At 32.9% G+C, this 22838-nt stretch overlaps 1 protein-coding gene across 1 annotated transcript in view; it reads left to right on the top strand.

Moving 5' to 3' along the window:
• The window catches only part of LOC129234373 (uncharacterized), a 68145-nt gene extending 48477 nt beyond the window's left edge, over nucleotides 1-19668 (top strand). The window contains exons 3-5 of the mRNA XM_054868367.1: nucleotides 16493-16633; nucleotides 17510-17671; nucleotides 19310-19668. Coding sequence (XP_054724342.1) covers nucleotides 16493-16633; nucleotides 17510-17671; nucleotides 19310-19534 — 528 coding nt within the window. The 3' untranslated portion in view covers nucleotides 19535-19668. The remainder of the gene's footprint in view (nucleotides 1-16492; nucleotides 16634-17509; nucleotides 17672-19309) is intronic.
• The last annotated feature ends 3170 nt before the right edge of the window (nucleotides 19669-22838 follow it).

Genomic DNA, 22838 nt, shown 5'->3' with positions numbered 1-22838 from the left:
TCTCCTTTCACCACCGCATTGTTTTGCTTGTAAGCATTGTCCAATCCAATCACAGAAAATACGTTCACTAGCTTTTTTACCACAAACATTCCTTCTTCGAAGGATTTGTGTACGTCTAAAAGGTTTGTGGGTTAAAGAAGAATACCTTTTATAAAAACTGGTAACCATCGAGCAAAGTTACAAAAGTTTATGTATATCGTTTAGTATAGCGATAAAATGGGAAAAAACACAGAATCAACTCCTTTAAAGTTTCAGTAAAGGTATTTAAGTTGATTAAAAGCTGTGATCAAATAAACAATAATATTAACAGCCCCAGCTTTAATACAATGCTTCAATATTTGAACAAAGGAATGGTGCTTTCTTTCTCGGATTTGCAAGGAATAAAAACTTCTCTGTCAAAAGTTTCTTCATTGCATCCATGTGAATCTTTTTTATAAGAAGTTTTTAGAGAAACATTAAAAAATACACTTTAGATGTGTATATATATTAGGGTGTCCCAAGATATAATGGCGAAAAAAAAATGTGTGAAATCAAATACGCATACCCTCCAAATTTTTTCCATTTTACATCAGAAACATGAGAAAAAAGTTTCCTTGCAATAAAATAACGGGAACCCGTGCCGACTTGAGGTCAAAGTTGGACATGAAACCCTGTACGGCAACTACAGTGGAAAGATTGCTAACTGTAAAATTCCTTACCACACGCGACATCAATTTATTTAAAGCAGATATTTACAACAATATTAGACTACAAGAAACATTACTGCACATATTTGTAATTCAATGTTTGTTTTTTGCAGTCAGGATAGAGCTTCCGCTGCTCTTGAACGCAACGTAACACAGATTGTTTTTGTTTCTCATCAGCTGTTAGCAAACCATGAAAGTCCTGCATCATTTTGTCCACTCTTTCAGCTGCATCGTTTACTGCTCTAAGCATTGAGACAGTTTTTTTCACATCAAGGAATGAAATATTATTGTCCATACCATGAAAGCTGGATGAATTTTTGTAGAGCAGCTTTTGATATAATTGGGTCCACATTTTCGTACACTTTTATCAAAAAGCACAAATCTTTGTTGGGTGCTTTGACTTCCAAATTGCATTGAAGCCATGGTTTCACGTATATTGCCACTGACATCAAACAATGCTTCATTTTCCTTCGTATCTAATGTTAGTTGTGAACTAAATAGTAATAGTTTTAGGGAGTAAATCGCTCGAGCCATTCATCGAGCTTTGTGCATGACTCCAGGTGATCTTATTTTAAATTCATTTTCTGTATCTCCACCTAAAAATATGATAGACAGTTCTATCAACTCTTGATAGTCATCTCTGACCGTAATATTAGTAAGTTCAGCACGGTAAAAGTCAAGTAAATTTTCCAAGTTAGGGTACAGTTTGGAACAACTCCGCAGCTCCTCCATAGCACTGTATTTTAGTGGGATAGATCAGTTCATATACATGATGGCGGCAAGCAAAGGAAAGCATTTCTCTATCAAATTTTTGCTCATGAATAGCGCAAGAACCACTGAAAGGAGCTGTAGTATCACAGAGAGTTTTAACTTCATCTTCGAGATTCCAAGCTAAAACTGCCTTTCGAACAGCCTTTGTTTGTTTTTTTTCCTGTGGAATTATCCAGTTTAAATTCAGCAATGAATTATTCGTCACATCCATATAAAATAACTATAGATAAGCGATCTTCTTTTGATTTTTGAGCACTCAAAGCAGGCAACAGTTTCATATCCCAAGGTAAATTCACTAGATATGGTACCTCGTTCTGAAAACCAATTTTTATTCTTTCCTCGTACTCCTTCCGCTTTTCGGTTCGAATTCTTTGAATTGAAGATTTACCTATGGGAAATTTATCAATGTTACACCCAAGTGCATCAATAGTAGCTTCAAGAATAAACAATAATCTCGTATACTTGGACCCCTGTCCAATGCAGCAACTGACTTTGGAGTAATAAAATCGCTTCTCATTACTTATTTACTTGTTCCAGGTTCTGATAATACTTGTTCTAGTTTCTGGAATACTTGTTCCAGGTTCTAATATACTTGTTCCAGGTTCTGACAAACTTGTTCCAGGTACTGATTTATATGTTTCAGGGAAATTTTCTGAATTAATATTTTCACTAGAGCTCGAAGAGGAATCTTTTTGTGCAGGTTCACACAATTCCGAGGATGTTGAAGCGGAATCGTATTTAATGCGCCTGTTTTCTTCTTTGACAGCTCAGAGTCGAGCCATTTCCTCTTTGTCGGCCAGTTTTTTATCCACTCCATCTAAAGTGACCACGTCGGCCGGGCTCTTTTTGGAGTTGCAAGAAAATCCCATCTTCCTCTATTTTGATTAACCGAAGTCCATCAGCATGTGCAATATTGAATAAATTGTTTAAATTACTCTCAAATTCTTGTTGGCGCTGCCTGAATACTTCTTGCAGTTTTTTGTAAGTCTCTCCAAATTTTTATTCTGGTTTTTAAGTTTATTCACACAATTTGACAACGATTTGGTAGGAATAAGTGCCTTTTCCCAAAAGATGATGCATTCCCGAATAGCTAGATTCGCACTTTCACTGATGGTTAAATTTACTTCTCGAATGTTATAAAACAAAACAAACAGAACTTGTCCGTTTGAGGGAAGTTTCAAGCCCGTAGTTTGGTGTTTTAGGACTCCTATTAAAAATATCTCTTTTTTCAATCTTTGCAATTTCACTGCCATGTTTCGTTCCCTATGGAAGGACTATACTGCGCTCGCTGACCGGAATATATTCGTACTGACATGTTTGACGGTTTGCAAATTGCCATAGATAAGCCCCCCGCCCCCCAACATATGTTTTCAGTGCACTATTTACAGCTGTTTTGAGCTTCGCAAAGTATCGCGTCGCCAGCGTTCGCTTGATTATGAATACACGTGCTATTTACACGATTAGGCCTTTAGGTGCAAGTCGGCACGAGTTACCGTGCTTCAAATTGCATGAAACTTTTTTTACAACGGTTTTGATATAAAAGGAAAAAAATAAGAGGGTATGCGTTTAAAAAACGACTTTCATTTTTTTGGGACACCCTAATATATATATATATATATATATATATATATATATATATATATATATATATATATATATATAAAATGAGAAAAAGCTTACTGATGATCAATCGGGTAACGGAGAATTAAGAGCAACAACAATAGTAATAATAATAAGAAGACATTTAAAATTCAAATTTTAAATGTCTTTCTATTAGAATTATGTTGTCTTGACATTAATTTCTCCCTTTTCTCTTCAAGTTCATTCTTTTATACCCATTGGAAATAGTTTCTGTCATGCGTGTTCAGTCAAAAAAGAAAAAAAAAAAAAGGTGGGTGCATCATGTCCGGATAATAGGACAGTTCGGACAATTAGAGTTCGGATAACTGTAACCCTGTTTTGATATAACCCTAATTTAACGTATCTTTAAATTTAGAAACCAGTAGTTCTGTTATGGGGATTCAAATTCACTCCAGCGAATTTACAATTTAAAGATATCGATTTTTCTTCAGAAACCACTGTTTGTGAAGTTATTTCTGAAATTAGACAGTTAATGGAGCTTTAAACGGTAAAAATTATAATAAACATTTATGGAATGACACAACAAATGATTTTAAAAAACATAATAACGAAACGCTAATTTTTCTAATTTTGGTTTTGGACCAAAAATGGCTGCCAAGGTTTTTTTTGGAGGGGGGGGGGGGGGGTTTGGAATGTCTCCCCTTCCTAAAATATTTGTTTATACAATGTCGACAAGCATGCCAAGTTTCATAATTGTATCACAAAATGCAGTTTCTTCCCCCGTAGCCCCCTGACTATAGTGCCTAGAAAGAGTGCCCTCTTTCTAGCACTATACCCTGACTATTAGAAAAGGCAAAGATTATAAAAGTGCTGAAATCTTAATGGTAAGAATTATATGAAAGTTTCTGAAACAATGAAGCTGGTATATCAAAATTGAGTGAAATAGCTGAGTAGGGCTGATCAGTTCGATAAAGCAGATGGAAAAATGTAATTCAATTCTAAAATATTAATAAAAATAGCTAGTAATATTTAGTAAATATGTGTTAAAGCCAAAGATTCTTACTGATTGGATCAATCAGTCAAAACAAAACCCGGGGATTTTTTTTTCAATGGCAGCATTTTCAGTTTTTGATGTAATCGTCACCTGCTTGCATTTAGTACCAAAGGGGAACAAACTTAATGAGATAGGGATTAAAATAAAAATTAATAACTACGCATAAATCTTAGTTTTTATTTTTTTAATAAGTTTTCTTTATCAGTGTAAGATTTTATAAAACCTCTGTATTTTGTTAGTTTAAAATCGTAGTTTAATTAGCACTGAAGTACTAAGATGCTTAAACTTTAATGTTTTAGGATCTCAGAAATTTTTTTAAGAATGAGTGTTGCTTCGTATTTTTAGATTAGTTAATTCTCCATTGAAAGCTTTCTCAATTACAAAGCTCAGAATCAATGCATTTTCAGCAGTTCTTGATTTAACAATTAGCGTAGACAAAAGAAACGTGTAACAAAGAAAAGAAATTTCATTTACTCAAGTGTGTATGAATAAAAGATTAGTCTGGTTTAATGATTCTTTCGTCTGTTTTTCAAAAGCCAAAAGTAAACCACCTAGTTAAAATTGATTTACACAACAAACGATTCTATAATTATCCATGTTGTAATGCAGTGTAATAAAATGTTGCTGTACGCATTGGGTGTTTATGATCTGAAGATGCTTTGATGCCATTTTATTGAACTGCATTGTATAGAAAGAATCACCTAGTTTATGTATCACAGACGGACCAATTAATTGAAAGAAGATTTCTGCTAGATAAATATTTGATGTATTTTTTCTGGATTATAATTAAGGTGCAGAAGGTAGTTTCTATTTCACAGAATGATTACGTTTTTTATGATTATTAACAATAAGAAATTATAAACTTGTTTGATAGTTTATTTTTACTCATGGATTGTCACTAGTGATTGCAATACCGGTATACCGAATGCCGGTATTTCAAGCAATCTTGCTATTTCGTAATGCCGGTATTTGCTGAGGTAAAATACCGGTATTTTCGGTATTAGCAGAAAATAATGAATGGTTTCATTTAAAGAATTTTCTCAATTTAACTTATTAAATATCTACTTATATTTTAAATGTACATTTCTTTTTCCATTATACAGAACCAAAGTCAATCTATTGATGTAAAAATTTGGCTTCAAAAGCATGAACTAATAAAATATCATTAAACAAAATCAGTGGCAAGATTGTAAAATGATATTGTCATTACTAAATGGTGAGATGAATCGCATTTTCGTGAGCTTTCCTGCACCTAGTTTTTATTTTTTCCATTTCCCTGATCACCCACTTTCCTATTTGTAAAAGTTAATTTCAAGTGCAATTTTGAATGCATTTGTCCTTTGAACAATTTAACCCAACTGTCAATTGCAGTAATACTTTGTGATTTTTTATAAAGTTATTTGTCTCAACTGTACTAAATTTTGTCAAAAACTTTTTCCTGTTAGCGTAACAAATGGTAATTTGTTGTCACCAGTATTGGTTTGTTGTCTTGTCTCGCTATTTGTCTTTATACTTGGCAGGATAATATTTGAAATTATATAGTGTCTTGAAAGTTTGCATAGAGGTAAAGTATAATCAATTGAAACATATTTTCAGATATTTACATAATTATAATTAAAGAATTTTGAAAAAAAAAATGCGAAAACGAATAAGAGAAACTAACAAGATTAAATTTAGTCAAGTTTATCATAAATTTCAAACCAAAGAACAAAAGGTTATTTTTACTACCCTTTTGCCCTTTAGAGCAAACACAAACCTCTCCTGCTCAAGATAAAATGATGCTAATTTTGGAAAAGTATCGTCTCTTGGAAAGAAATTACTACTAGCCACAAGTTGAAAAACAATAATAATGCACGCAATACAAAAGAAATACACACAAAAGAATTTATCCAAAAATAAAATGCAAGAGACCGAACTATTTGAAGATGAAGGACTTCTAGACAATTAGAGGAGGTGTATCACGCATTGTTAACAGTTCCACCGACCTGCGTGAATTAAAAAAAAAAAAAAAATAACTGTAGGAAAGTTGAGTCCTAAAATGAGTTCCAGGCTTGGAGACAATTTAATAGATGCATATGTTTTTTTACTATTATTGATTTTTTATTTTACCATTTGTTCCTTCATTTTATATTTGTTCACAGTATGTTTTCATAAATAATACAATTTTTGTGCAATGAAACAATATGTTTTCAAGCATTTTTTGAGAAATTTCAAATGCCGGTATTAATACCGGTATTCCCACATTACGTTTTAAAAATACCGAATACGGTATTGAATTTTGGGCCCGGTATTGCAATCCCTGATTGTCACAAAATAAGACATGCGAATGTTTATTTTACAGTAATATATTGTGAATAAAAATGTTTGATGATGAAAGATGGTGATTTGGTGAAAAAATGCGCTTTTTTTATTCATATTTTTTAATGTAAACTACCAAATCTGTCGTTTTTTGTTACTGATTTGCTGTTTAAAATATTCAACCGAAAATAAACCTAGTAGTATTATTTTTTTTAAAAAACATTCATCTCTTTGGAAACGAGTGCTAAATCCTTTACCCCCCCCATTTATTGTGTATAAGTTTGCCATTTATTTCTCTATTCTTGAAACACGACTTGTAGAAATTTAAGGCAATTGTATGTGTATTTTAAAAACAAAAATGATGTAATATATTTTTAATGCATGAATTTGCTTGAGTACTTAAGTTGCTGATTATAAATAAGAATGAAGTTTTTGTAAGGATTTCATACATTTTACTTATACCATCAACATTGCTTAAAGAACTGTAATTTGCAACTTTGTTTTTTTGCTAGTCCACAAAGCTATTCACAAGCGAAAGTATCCTGTCTTCTGGTGTATTAGAGCAATAAAAACATAATATGCATTCAGTATACTGTGAAAGTTCGCCAGATTCAAATAATTGGTGTGAAAATACATAACAATTCCAGTCAACGACTTTCTTTTGAAATATTCCCAGTATTCCAACTTCTTAGATAATGAAGATTTACATGAAGCTTCTTCTAAAAACTTCATTGCGGTTTCAACAGACTCTTGATAAACATTGGAAGGTGAAGTTGAAAATATCTTTAATGAAAGTTAAATTCGAAACGCATAATAAAAAGAGTCAAAAAGGAAGTATAATCTTTAGGTACTGGGTCTTCCAAGTATTTGCCAGGATCGTCGATGTTATAAATCGAGAAGCCATTAAAGGAAGATAGCAACTAAATTGCGGTTCCAATTAAAAGCTTCTTTCTGCTTTAATAGCTCGGATCTTTTTCCTGAAAAACAACATCGTAAAAATAATACATAAAATATTTCAAAACTTCTAGACAATCGTTACATCACTTTATTGCAAAGAAAGATATTTGATTCTGTGTTGATTTTTCCGGAAGGCATCTTACTTGTTCATACCCTCTTCATTCGACCAAAAAATAGGCTTTGCCCTTAATGTTTTACAAAGAAGCTCCAAGGGCGGTGACCATCCCCAAAGATAAAAGTCCTGATTTAGGGCATGTTCGACTATTTAAAGACAAATGATTTTGAAGAGCAGTAGAATCGTTGTGTTTTGGTGCTTTTGACCGAACAAGTTGAAAACGCGATCTTAGCGGACAGAAGATGAGAAAGGTAAGTTGGAACGTTGGAACACGTTCTTTTCGTGAATCGGCTGGGTGCATCAATTAGAACGCGGAGAATCTGAAAGGTGGTTTATGGCATGTCGTGCAGCGTTATAAAACTGCTTTTTCTTTCAAGGTCTTGTTCAAAAAGGTGAAAACCCTTCACTAAGGTAACCAGATTTCGAAATTCGAGACGCTATATATATTAACAGAATAAATAACTTTTGCTTATTTTTTAAGTGATATATGATATTTTTTAAAAATAAATAAGAAATAAATGAAACAAAGTATTTTAAAGTAAAGTAACAATTTTGTAGCACTTCAAAATTCCTTTGACAAAGTGACCTTACATTGTTCAGAAGCATAAATATTTATTTGAACATTAATCATTTTTGATCTTTTAATAAAAGTCAGTAATTTTCATCAAAAATTGTTTTGTTGGTTAACGTACTTTTCATTGAATGAAATGTCCCCTCCGCAACGAAGAAGTTAAAGGTGTCTTTAATTTAGCTCTTCAAACATAAATGTTAGTTTTTTGCAAGAATTGTTTTGAGGAAATATCTGTTTTGTTAATAGTATAATAGTTTGAACCAATTCAAGAAATCTAATTTTTAATGAAAATTTGTAAGTTTACTTTTGATGTTTTGGAATATTCCCACTATGCATATTATTGAATTACTTAAATCTTTAAAAGGGAAAGAATTAGTTACAAAACTACTTAGATTTTTTGTCTCAACATTTGTTTTGTTATAAATAAATCGGTTTAAAGAAATTCAAACAATTTGATTTTTCGTAAAAATTTATAATTGTTTTGGAATGTTAGAAATATGCATATCATTGAATTGTTTACATTTTTTAAAAGTGAAAAAAAAAAAGGAATTTTAGTTTCAAAACTACTAAGCCATCCTTCTCAAAAGCGTTTTAGGGCACATCAAATGGTATGCTTATTTCTTCAAGAACAAAATGAAAATAAAGTTTTATACTTTCTGATGTCCTTATTTAGGCAAAAATATGTTACGTGTTAAAGCTTACTCTAAATTGTTTCAGAAGATTTAGAGTTAATGCTTTAGTTACTAATTAACTATTTTCATATCAATAAAAAGATCTTGAATCCATTTAGAGAGAAACAATACTATTCTATAAATTATAATAATGTTGATTTCAAAGTCTTAAAAAATTAACTCTCTTTTGTTCTCAACGGGATACAACTGCTATATATTTGATTTTGTATATCAATTATATATGAAATTTTAATGTGTAATTTAGTCTCATACTCAATTTAAAAAGCACTGGTGAATATTATTTGAAAGTCCATTTCAAGTAGACATAATGATTTTCAAAAATGATAACCTTTGTATTTTATTGCACTTAAAAAAAATTTTCTTAGTGTAATTGATCTAACTAGTCAAAACTTTATAATTATGCTGGACCTGATTTACTCCACATGGAATGCGGGTCAAAAGAGCCTCTGTATCCGTTTTATCAATATGAAATTAAGGTTTTTAAATGTAACGAAATTCGATCGAGCGTCGTCACCATCTGTAACGTTTGCATTAATAATTTAAATACTTAATACATTTATAAGTATTTGCAACGTTGTTGAAAAAATTGAAAATCTACTGAGCTCATGTTTAGAGAATAGCTTGTTTGAAAATGTGTAGCCCATTGTGCTAAATTCTAAGTTATGCTTAATGTGAACAAAAGGTTGCGTAGGTTTTAATGTTGAAATTCCTTAGAAAATTTCCTATTTATTTAATACGTATAAAAACGTTTAGTATTTATTTTCTTAAAATAATTAAATAAGTACGCCCTGGTCAATCCTAGGCTTAACACTCACCACCACAATCCTGACGGAACATTTGAGACCGTGAGAAGCAGATTGATGTAAGCGAATGTTTTTAAGTTTTGAGTAAAATGCGTGCAAAGTTCAAATCTTAGGTGGGTTTTCACTGAAAAGTTTTATAAGTAATGCTGTAGTAGCAGCACCTAATAGAGCTTCTATTACTTTTGCTTGTCACCAAAACAGACGAGAGTTTTTTCTACTATTTGTACTACTTATCTCCAGCTTTTGAATACTAATTTGCCCCTTTGCTTCTAGATGCTTCATTTGTTCTGAATAACCAAAAGAATTTGATTACTTTTTTGAACCAATGTTTTTTCTATGGCAGAAAAAAAAAGACCCTGTACGAATTTGAAATTTTGTCTTTTGTACACATTTTTTGGGCTTCCTTAATAAAGAAACGTTTTTCCCTCCTCTTTTATTGTTCTCACTACTACTTCGTATTCATGTCCCATAATGTTATCATCGAGGATTCATTCTTATTCTCCTTGCTTTTCTATTCATCTTTAATTTTTTATTTGAACTGTTTGATGACTCAATATTTTCAATATTGCGCAACGCGTAGTTAATGCCACATATATATATTTTTTTGCTAGAGAGAATATTCGGAAGGAAGTTGCATTTCTTGAGGTTTTTAAAGATCTTTCGGTATTAGCAGGCGAAAATCCCATCAGAAAACTCAATGAAGTTTAGACAATGTGTCACAACAAACATTTCTTTGTTTTGCTAAGACTTTGCAGAGACTGAAATGCCGGGGTTAGAGCCCGAGATCTGTTTTCTCATCAAAATGTGTTGCCTGTCTGCCATTAGGTCTTTGGCTTTACCGTTTACAAGCGATGCATTGTGTTAGTAAACAAATACCCTTTCATCCTCACACCAAAGGTCCCTGCCAAGCAAAACTTGCAAATAAACGAAGCCCTCACATAAATGTAACGAAAATAAAACGATTTTACTTGTGAAGAGCTTAAAAAAAACTTTCTTGCTTTTAAATTCGGAATCCGCTAATAGAGCGATAAAAACATGATATTTCTGATTCTTGAATCAAAGGAAAATGAGAGGTTGTCAAACTTAACGTCATTAAGCAATGCATTTAAAGTAAAACCCAGTAGCTGCTAGAACGTTTGTCTTAACTCGGTTAGACTGTAATTTGCTTGCACTACTTCGAGAAGAAAAATGTTGATTGTAACGGAAGTGATAATTAAGAGCATAGTTTTTAATGAAGCTACGTTAATTAGCAGAAAACTTCATGCATATCTAACAATTTTCGGTCAGTCTCACTTAGAACAAAACTACAATTATGATTCTTTGTTAAACCACCTGTTCCGGTAATGAAAAATTAAGAAATCTTCCAAACTTTCTTGTCAATTCACTGTTGCTTCATTCTTTTATTCGAAGCATTCTCACAATACGCGTAACGATGACCCCATAGCCAATTATTCCATCAGTTGTCACAAGACTATTCATCGCTTGACATTTTGGTGGTAGCCAAGGTCAAAATTCAAGACCAGAGGAAACTTACCTGAGCATTACGTGTCTTCAAAAAACATAAAGATTTTATGAGAAAGCAAGTCGGGTTGGCAGACATTTTGGGGCTCATTTTGTTTTGATTTTAAAAGTATAGTACTATGATGTAGATTGTTTTGGGCAGATCAGGATGTTCACAGTTAAACGGCTCTGCTTTAAAGTTGTCTAGCGGCGAAACTATTGCTCAGAAATTAACGAAATTTGTTGGACGTAATGAAGAGATGGGAATTTGTTTCAGAGAATAAAAAAGTAGATCAAAATTTCACCATTAGAGAGCGAATACTCATGTTGCACATTTATTATACATTTACGATAGTATTAAAACAAATCTTGCATCCAAACATGTTCAACATAACGGCTATTATTTTCGTCTAGCTTCTGGAATTGTGAGAACGCAGTATATTTGACCGCTGAAGTATACTCTGGAAAACGCTATGAATACGTGATATGCTGCATGGTAAAGTTCTACGAATATCACGATTTACGAAGTGTTTCAAATACCCCTAAAGCTAAATTCATATGGACAGGCCCGGATCTATAAATTTTGCAACCCCCCCTGCTACAAAATCTGTAGGGTCTCTCCGGAGAGGCCAGCAGTATATATTTGCAGCTTTAATAAGTCCTAGTGCTAGTTTTTTTTTTTGAGCAATCACATTTGCTTATTGTTCTCACTTGACTGTTGAATGATGTCTTTTGATTTTCCCTCCACCTTCCTCTGCCGCACCACCGTCGACCGGCCCCTCCCGATGTTGCTCCTGTAGAGAACACCGTCTTCAGGTTGTGTCCATGTATTACACACACACGCATACATACACACACACACGCATACATACACACACATACACGCATACATACACACACACGCATACATACACACACACACACGCATACATACACACACACGCATACATACACACACACAAGCATACATACACACTCCTACACACACACGCACATGCTCACACACTCATGCTTGCACACAAACACACACACCTACACACATACCCCCCCACACACAAATACACACGCCTATACACACACACACTCGTGATTGCGAGAAACATAATTTGAATTCAAAAAAATACAAATTTATTATAATTTTTTTTTCTTCAATTTCTTGGGCTATTGAGCTCCTTAAGGACGTTGGCTCCCCCAGCACTGCGGATTCGGCGAGTACGCAGTTCCAGGCCTGCATGTGGATCAGGATATGATAATTGGGAAATAATATATTTCATTAAAAAAGGCAAAGGGGGACCGGAAAAATATTTCAAATATTTACACAATTATAAAGAATTTCGAAAAGGGAACAGAAGCAAATAAAAGATACGAGCAAGGTCAAATTTATTTTCATTCACCTAAACCAAAGGGTTAATAAAAAGTCAACACAAACCTATCTTGATTAAGAGGTAATCGTCGAAAGTGACGTTAACATTGGAAAAGTATCGTCTCTCGGAGAGAAATTACAACTAACTATAAAAGATAATACCAAGGTATACTGCGCACAGTACAAAAGAAACACACACACACAAAAAGTATCTGAAACCAGCACGTAAGAGATCTTTATTTGAAGATGACTACTGATCAGCGTGGATTCAAAAGAGTATTTTCAATTGCATTAAATTTATGCACTAAAAGGAGTTCCAGGCATAGTGACAATTCAATGGATGACTCATGTTTCCTATTGTTGTTGTAATTTTATTGTAACAGTTCATTTTATTTTGTCCACTATAAATTGTCATAATTAATTGACTTTTTGCACAAAATTATGAGATACAAGAAGGGACACAATAATCCTTTTTAAAAGATAATTTTTGATTACATAATGATCTTTTCTATGATTTTTGATTCTTTTTTGAGAATTTTGTAATACCAGTTAATACCGGTATTACGTTAAAAAAGATACCGAATACCAGTATCATGTTTTTGGTCCGGTACTGTATTCACTATTTACCGCGCAAGAATGATTGCGATTTTATCATTTGAGGATGATTTAATTTTTATTACAGAGTTATTAATGTTTATTAAATTCAAGTGAATAAAAACTTTTTATGCCTGAAAATATAATGTGAGATTAAAAAAAAAAAGTCTTTCGACGTCTGGGAAAAAACTTGAAATTCGAAATTGTTTAATTTCGATTCATTCAGCACTACAAACTGCACGCAAGAAACATTATTGTGTCTGATAAATTAATGCGTCCTGAGATTAAGCTCGTCGTTTCTCCAGTTATGATCTTTTTGTTTTCTTAAATTGAAATCATGCTTCAGGTTTTGAAAACTTTGTTTGGGAAACAACATGGCGTGCATGATGGACCTGCATTTATCCTAAATCGAAAAAAAAAAAAAAAAAAAAAAAAAAAACCTGTTCTCAGTTAAGTTTCCCTTTTAGCTTTTCCATTACGACATTTAAACAGCTGTTTACGACCTTACATCTTGGACTCTTCTTTTTTCTTTGATAGATCTTTACTCGCAGTTTCAATGCACTTTCGATCAACTGGTTCCAACCACTTTTCTCAGCAAGATTTGGAAGTAGATCACCTTTTTTGAAATAGAAACGGTTCTGATCCCGTTTGAAATGCACATAACGGGATCTTTTGTAATTCAAATTCCTCGGCTCGTGTTGCAATTGCGTATCCAGCTCAAAAATGGAAGGGGGGCAAGCCGATCATTTGTTTGACCAGTCCTCGTCAAATCACATAACACATGTGTCCCATCACTTGTCCTGTATTTCGGGAAAAAATATAAAAATAATTTTGTAGTTTTTCACCTACAAAATGCTTTGAGTATATGCCCTTTGCCCCCTCCCCCCATGGCAAATTTGGGAATGACGGCCTGGCGGAGGCATTTTTTTTTTTAAATTCAAATGCAAGGGCGGTGCTAACGTAACAACACAATTTTACAAAAAACAGGACATTTTGTTTGCGGGAAGTTCTGAAAAGGGATGTATTTTTGGCGTTGTAGCCTTTCTTTACGTTACCTGCATAGCGGTATTGTGACGATATTTCAATATCAATAACTTTCATTTTTCAATGAGCTCCCAATGAATATACGCTTTTCAAATCAGGTGTTAATTTTCAAAGTCATTGATAAGCTTAGAAATTGAAACAATCGTTTGGTTATCTCATTTTTAAAATGTTTGGTTTTTAGCCTACTTTCCCAGTAAAAGTCAGAAAAAAAAAAAAAAAGAAAAAAGCATGAAAGAAGGCTTAATACATGTTAAAAATGTCGCGAAAAAAAAATGAAATAATTAAGTAAATATCGAAAAATTAAAAATTGGAAAGTAGTGTATTGAGATGGGGAAAAATGTCTGTCGGTCTGTCTGTCTGTCCCCCCCCCCCCTAATAACTTTTGAATGAATAGTCCGATTCGAACAAACTTTTTTTTGTTTGAAAGATCTCGGCGAAGACACCTCATTCCCATATTTCACTTTTTGATTTGAACTATTTTTTGTTCAATTTTGAACAGTTCAAAAAAACTTAACATTAGCGCCTACGGGGAAACTGAAAGTCAATGTAGATTCCGTACTTGAAGGCGGATTTATTTCAAACAAATTTTGTGGGAAATAGCTATTGACGCCAAACTCCAGGCTCGGACTCCGAGAATTTAGAGGCACCTGACTCCGACTCCGACTCCTGTGCCCGACAATTAATCGGACTCCTGCTCCCCGACTTCGACTCTGACTTCGTAGCTTTGGCAAAAATTTATACGCGGAGGACAAATGACTGACTCCGATTCTTGGATATTCGTCTCCGACTCCTTTATCCCAAAATGATATTGACTCCGACTCCGACTCCGCAGCTATGGTTTTCACTGTGAAATAATTATTGTTGATATGATTTGTTTTTATTTTCACGCTAAAGTTTTAATTTAGGTATTCAGTTTTCGGCGAATAAACTCGAAGTCATTTATGTTTCTACATAACAATATGCGCAGACGATTTTTTTTTTTGACAATGAAAAGTATTTCTTTAACGGTAATTTTTACCGGAGAAATAAGCGATCCCAGCGCCAATTGGTTGCTGCGGCCTACCAAGGAAACCGTAAAATTTTACAGTAACATTTGATTTTTACGGTAATAGTTACTGGCAACTTGGGTGCCAGTAACAATTACCGTAAATTTTCCGGAAAATTTTTAACAGTGTAGGCTCGTATAGTTCTAGACGGAACTTCTTGTTGATTTGATTGGCAAACATTTCTATTTTGAGAGAAGGAGTGGGGGTGGGGGGGGGGGTGAGGGTTGCAGTTGTCCTCCCTTGCTCCCTCTGGACGTGCCCATGTCATGTTAAGATGTTATTCTTAACTTTTCTGATGTTCACAAACATGGACACTTTTGAGAGTATCAAAGTTTGTAATTTGCAGGATAATACTTTTCACATCAATAAATATTGCAGTTGGCATTGTATTCATTGGGGAAAAAGGTTTTCTTCAATCGTATTGTTTTAAAACTATAGTGACACATGCAGCACCAAAATAACCAAAGGAAGAAAGGCACAAAAAAAAAAAAAAAAAAAAAAAAAAAAAAAAAAAACCCAGAGATGAAACATTTTGAAATGGATCTATGTCGATTAAGTACAAAATATCTTTTGCCCGTTTTGCGTTTAGTTGCTCAAGAGTCTTAACGGACTATGAAGCGTTATACGAAATTAGTTTCGGGATTACTCTAATGAAGGGGAAAACTGCCTTCCTGGAACATTTCCAAGAGTTGATAGACGATTTGCGCATCAATAGCTAGTAGAAAACCAGGAAAAACTCTCATCAGGCAAGTCGTTGAGTTACAATGTATCGCAACAAACATTTCGCTTTCTCACTAGCCAAAACCTGGAATGAAACCCGTAGCCCTCTGACTCTGAGATAATTGTTTTAGATGGGCCGCGAGAGCCGTAGCGTTGCTTTTTGAATTTTTTTCATGTCCGTTACATATTTTGCCGGTTTTTTGTCATATTAAGTTATTTTTGAAAGTTGTCTTTCTGCAGCTTCTTCCTTACAATCTCTGGATGCTGCAAACAAGCTGTCAGTATTTGCTTACAACTCTGGACAGTCTGTGGGACAGTAATTTGTAGCTTTATACACTTGCTTTTTTTCTTCACTTTTCGATGAGGTGCTGTGCTTGTTTGCGAGCTGGTTTCGTTTGTGGACTGGAATATGTTCGGCTACTTGTGTAAAGATATACCCATTTTCTTTATGAGATTCTTTTTTCAGCTCTTTAACGGCTATTTTTAACTGACGAGCCCAAACAACAGTGAAAATGCAACCTTTGAATGTTGTGAAGGTGCTGTTCGATATTTGGTGCAATCTTGGCTTAATTCTGACTATGAGGTGGTAATTTGTAGTTTTATGGTGAAAGTAGTTAGATATATTGATGTGCTTGCTTTATGAGCACCAAGGTTTTCTAACAAAAATTAATTAAATACTTTATTTTCTCGAATTTAGGTGCTGTATTTATGTGCTGCCATTTGCTTTATTTCTCTTGCAACATGCCAGAGTTACAGACGTCAGCGGTCAGCCGTTGAACACCATGATGTAGAAGATGGTACCAGCCATTATGAATACTTGAACTCTTTACATGAACATGTAAGCATTTTCATGATAAATTTCATTTTTTTAAAAATTTCTTTTTAAAAGTACGTTTTTATAGAAAAATTATGCATATAAAATGCACGTAGAGAGAAACTGAATTGGATTGTTTAGGAATTAAAGGTAATATAAACATGAAATATCCCATTGAAATGATGCAAATAATTGTGCTTATACTGGAAAATATTGCAGAAAACGCAAAGCACTGTACGCTGTCATGAACTAAATAATAATTAAAAAATATGAGCATTAAAGAAGTCTTAATCAAATTGCTCTAGAAAATGGTAAAATGAAGTACTAGATTACTAAATTACATTTTAAATGTAGGACATAAAGCACAGCATGGCAGATATGTCTATTATAATGTAGCTCAGTACGATTAAAATTTAATATTATTTCTGACAACCAAAAAGGGACATTTTCAACACAGCAAACTTTGGGAGTAAATTAATGGTATCATTGCTAATTCCTAAGCCATAGCTGATGGCTCAATTTAGGATGTGCTTTTACAAGTTCAAAAAAAAAAAAAAAAAAAAGAATGGTTTCTTTATTAAACACAAGCCAATTGAATCATTTTCCCCTGAAAGAAGGAATCATGGAATTAAGCTTATTCTTTTCTTTATTTTCCTAAAAAAAATCATTTTAAATGTTGAATTACATCATTAGTGATATAGCTCGAGTTCACTAATCAAAACCTTTCAGAGCGCCCAAACTTTCACGGAACGGGATGATGGCCGCTCGGACAGGTTTTACTGCGTCATCCAAATCAGCTATTATCTTCGTATGATTTTCCCAATTCTTTAGTGAAGACGTTAAGCTTTACAGAAAATTACTTTGCAATGAATGACTACTTGAAACTTTTTTTAATTTTAGAAGTCAATCCCTTACAACTTTGGCTACGATATTAAAGATGACAAGGGTTTCAACCACTGGCATAAAGAAGAAAGTGATGAACACAATGTCAAAAAAGGCTCATATGGCTACACAGACGCCTATGGAATCTATAGACACGTAGACTATATTGCTGATCATGACGTAAGTTATAGCTCTTTACTTCTAGTTTTAACAACTTCAATATTTTTTCAAACCTGGAGGCAAGAAGAAAAGAAAGGGATGTACATTTGTTAAAGGGGCATCTAAGAGTGCATAGCTTTCATTATCCCTAATACAGAACTGATAACTGGATCAACCACCGAAAGATGGCGCCAGCAGTGGTCATTACGCCCGCAATTTGGACACGATTCGGAAAGGGAAAAAATGTTTTTTCGTCTCCTGTAACTGTAACTCAAGTCAGTGTGAACTTGTTAAAATCAGAAATTGTGAAAGAGATCAAAACTGCGAAATCACGATATTTAAACAAAGTAAGTTTAAGACGTAAATAATTTTAAAAATTTGCGGTGTAGTTGGGTTCTAAAATTTTTAATCTAGACATATAGACGCACTAATACTATTCATTTCGATTTTCATTTTGCTATTAGTAACAAAAAAGTAAGTATTACCTAGATGAAAAATAATACCCATGAATGTTTATGTAGCAGTTTTGTGCATTTATTAAGGCAAATGTTTTTTTTAAATAAATAATTGAATGAGATAACTCAATCAACTACACCTAGTTGTTTATTGAGTTTTTTTCATAAGTTTCTCCGCAGTTCCTTTAAAATGCTAATCGTAGTTAATTCAGTATTGATTCAATATGTGATAAAAAAAAAACCTTTTTTAATATAGATCACATAAAGTTTGCAGTTCAAGAGTACGGACCTTAGCTCCACGTAGTTATCAGGTTTAGGTCGTGTATGCAGTTTATGCTTTATTTATGCAACGTACAGGAACATCTTTATTTTACGAATTTCAATTTTGAATTAATATTCTCACATAATCATTTAATTTGATAACGAGCCTTCCAATTGCTATTAAGAATGAAATTTAATGACGCCTCGCCTTTTCTTACAAAAAAAGAAAAAAGAAGTTTCTTACAATTGAGGCAGTAAGAAGCAAAGGGATGTAAGTGCCGAATTTAAAAAAATTGCAGATAACCAGTACAAATGAAAGATTAACCTCTCATTATAAAGAGAAACCCATCTCTGTTTTGGGACAAGATATAGCACTAGTCTGCTAGGTATTGCTACTTGGCATGATTTAGAAAAACCTTTCAATGAAAGTCTACCTAAGGATCGGAACTTCAAACGCATTTTACTCAAAACTTGAAAATGCTTACTTACATTCCTTTGCTTCTCGCTGCCTCAATTGCATAAAACTTTTAGACAATAACAGTTCATTAACCTTGGTTTAGACCAAAATAAATATCATTGCAAAGTAGACGCATAGCAGCATAAAAACACTTGCAGCACTCTTTGCTTTAGTATCAATTTTCCACAAAATGGGAGTTTATTGCGTGTTTTCTATTCATTTAATGTTCAATATTAAATCACTCTCATATTTATGAGTATCAACAAGTATCCGACAAATCCCGGGCGCCAGATGACCCAAATGACTAAAAACTACTCTGACGACTAGTTTTTTCATAACAAGGTATTTAAATAGCACATAATGAGCTGAATTTTCTTACTGCAATTTGCCTGTTGCCTAAACTGTTTTTCCTTGTGCCTGAGATTTTACAATCTTTCTCTGGTCATGAATAATATCCAGTGATACATCTTTTTTTCATGTATTTAGGGATTCAGAGCAACTGTTCGTACCAATGAACCTGGAACTGCCAACTATTCTCCGGCACATGCGCACTATCATGTAGATTTACCACCTCCAGATGTTTACAAGAGCTACTCTACACTGAAACACGTAGACGATTTACCTGAGGAATACGAAGACAAGATTACGGGTACTAACAAAAGATTTAGTCTCGTCCCAGTTTATGATTCACATAAGTCATTCGAAGAATAAAATTGTTTTTAGAAATTAAAATTGGAAAGAATTTGATTGAACTTCTGAGCATTTGAAATCGATTGATCTCATTGCTTGATGTTTTACTATGCCAATTCTGATGTTTTTAAACGTATGTCCATTTATTTCAGTTTATCTCAGTTTAAATTGAATTTTGCTACTTACTGCATCACTTTATTTGTGATTATATGTATAGATAGAACAAAGCCAATTGTATTCGTGGCAATTACCTGCTGTCCTTAAGTCATTTGTAAATAAAAAAAATACAGGATATTTCTTTGAATTTTAAATCCAAAATATGCGTCCCTTACATTTAGTTAGTTTTTTAATTCTTCAGTGACCTATTGTTCTTCCCCCATTGTTACGGGATTTTTTTTATATGCATACTTTTGTGTCAGATGATTCGTACCAGTGCCATTAATTCATATTTCAACGATATATTAAAAAAATATACAAACATAAAATATGGAACAATACCAGTAAATTTTTAATCTTTTACATAGAAACTAAAGATTAAAACTGTATAAATGTATTACGAACTATTCCTTCCTTCTTTCCGAATCCTGTGTCCCATGAAAATGAAAGAAAATTTTGATGTCTTTGTTTTACTTAATTATGGTATTAAGTTTTACAACACGGACTTCAAGGAATATTTATTCCAAATGCAATAACTATTTGGTAATTACGAAAAATGAAATGATTTTAAACATCAATAAATGTTGTTATTTAATCATTTAAATAAACTTATTTTATTAAAAGAAATTGGGGTACACTTAGAAGATTCAAGAAATTTGCTGAAGCAAAATAGAAATGTTTCACGCTCCCTGAACAATAGTATTACTTTCTTGAATCATTGTATTCATAAAATTTTCATATGTTTTACACAAAAACGGATTATTGATACTATTTTCAGATAATGTGATGGTTATTCGATTAGAATTCTAGCAACTGTTTTATGTTTAATAAGTATCTAAGTACAAGTATATTGTCTATGATGCTAAAGTAGTAACAACATCAACATTTCTCTTCTTTCGGAGGAAAAAATAAATTGAATTTGTAGATTCCAGAAGGTGGTACTGATGTAAGTTTAGCAGTTGCGAATTTTCATCATAATTCTTTATGCGTGTAAGCTTAGTGTGACGTATGTTTTAAAATGCTATAACATTTTCCGAAATATATGTATGTAGACCTTCCTTTTTGTTCCTGCAAATCTCTTCGTGTTCATTCTAAAGTGATTTCTACGTTAATATAGTGCCAATTCGTGCTTTTTGTTTGTTATGTATTGTTTGAGATTATATAAAAGTATTATAGATTTTTTTTGTGAAAGATTACAAAAAAGTCGTCGAATGGATTTTCCATTGAGTAAATGAAAAAAAGTTGATTTTTAAGGTAGTGTGCTAATTGAAAGTGTCAACCCATGTGAAATATGTAAATATTATTTGAAAATTGTGTGTATTGGTGTTATTTCAGAGAATAAATACATTTATTTCACATTAATCCTTTTTATATTTTTCTGAATAATATTCTAATTGTTTAAAATGAAGTACCCACAGCCTCAAACGTAATTTTCTTCTTTAGAAAGAAGGGGGGGGGGGGGAGGAGGGCGGTTGGCTCATCTAAGTCCTTGCAAGTCTAGGATTAACCAAGAGCCAATTATTAAAGCCAACGGTTCTGTGTGTGGGGGGAGGGGGTATTTACTTCCCCTCTCTGATCACTCTACCCTTGAGTATTATCTTTGTTTTGGTTTTATAGTTCGGATTTAATACAGATTCTCATTTCAATGGTAAATTTCCTTGGAGGTTGATGTTTGTATGAAGCTTTACGGTACAGAAACAAAAAGAATCTAAATATTTGTGAATTTTTACCATTTTATCAACATATTGTATATAAATATTTACATCGTCTGAGAAAATTAATCTTCTGGCAATTTATAATCTCGTTGAAGCACACACACACACACACAAAAAAAAGAAAGATGGAAAACAAGTTAAAAGTTTTGAAGCGGATGAAAACAGAAGAGTTACAGAAACTTCTGCAAAACGAATTTAAAAAGGGTAGTAAATTCAATAAAGCTTTCATGGAACGCATTTCTTAGAAAACTAGAAGAGAATAGACATTTTCTCCTCTCGTCGTACTACCATTTTGAAATCGACGCCATATTCATTGGAATAATAATTCAAAAATATTCTTTATAACCAGAAAACTAAAGTTTTATACCTCTTCTAGATTTTTTTCAATGGTGTTATTCAATTAATCAATGTTAATTAATTTATACTTTTACTAGTGGTACCCGCACGGCTTTGCCCGTAGTAGAAAATTAAAAGGTCATTTGGTTCGATGTATATTTACAAGTAATGGATGATGAATTTCTCGCTAATTTACTTTGTTAATTTGCTCATCCATGGTGGCATATGGTAGTTTGCTCGTCCATGTTATGGTAATTTCCTCGATAAAATGTTCTAAAAATTGGAATAGAAAAAGAACAAAATCGAATTTTTGAAAAAGCTCTTCGAGGTGTTCAACCCTATTCTAGGAACTCATTTTGTGCCAAATTTCATGAAAATCTGCCGAACGGTCTAAGCGCTATGCGCGTAACAGACAGAGATCCAGAGACACAGACTTTCAGCTTTATTATTAGTAAAAAAAAAAAAAGAAAAAAGATAAAGATAAACAAGCACAAGCATGATAACTTTTTTTTTTATTATCGACAAAGATAAGTTTTCTGTAACATTCCATTCTCTTAAAGAACATACAGCACAAATTTCGAATTGCAACGGAAGCCAGTTTCTATTTTTTTTTTAAATTTAAACCCACAGTTTTACGTATTGGATTTAAATTTACGCTAAAAAGTAAGGATGAGTGTAAAAATATTTCTGAACATTTAGCTCAAAATTTTCAGCATTTTGACTATTTGCTTGCCTCTAGGAAATTGTAGAGAAGTGATTTGGTTCGAACGTGCACGGGGTTTTTCATTCTTAACACTACAGGCAACGAACCACAAGTTGGAGACAATTGATTTAAAATATACATTTTAAAGCTTTCTCTTACAACAAAACTCACACAAAGTTAGTTTACGTTAACTGATGCATGGTGGCGTTTAATATATCAATAAAGACAAACCATTGAAACTTCATACTTTAAAAGAAAAATGCTGAAACTACGAGTATTAAACTCTCGATTATCGGCGGTCTGATTATCCACAGGTCTTTTCACAATGTTTTTTTAAAACTTAGGATTGTGTTATTGTGCGCTTTTAGATTTCACGTATATTTTTACGTCCTTTTACAAAAAAGGAAGTGCAGTA

Source organism: Uloborus diversus, chromosome 1 (assembly GCF_026930045.1).
Source record: "Uloborus diversus isolate 005 chromosome 1, Udiv.v.3.1, whole genome shotgun sequence".
NCBI classification, from domain to species: domain Eukaryota; kingdom Metazoa; phylum Arthropoda; class Arachnida; order Araneae; family Uloboridae; genus Uloborus; species Uloborus diversus.
The sequence above is the reverse complement of the archived record's forward strand: the minus strand, read 5'-3'. Positions and strand labels throughout refer to the sequence as shown.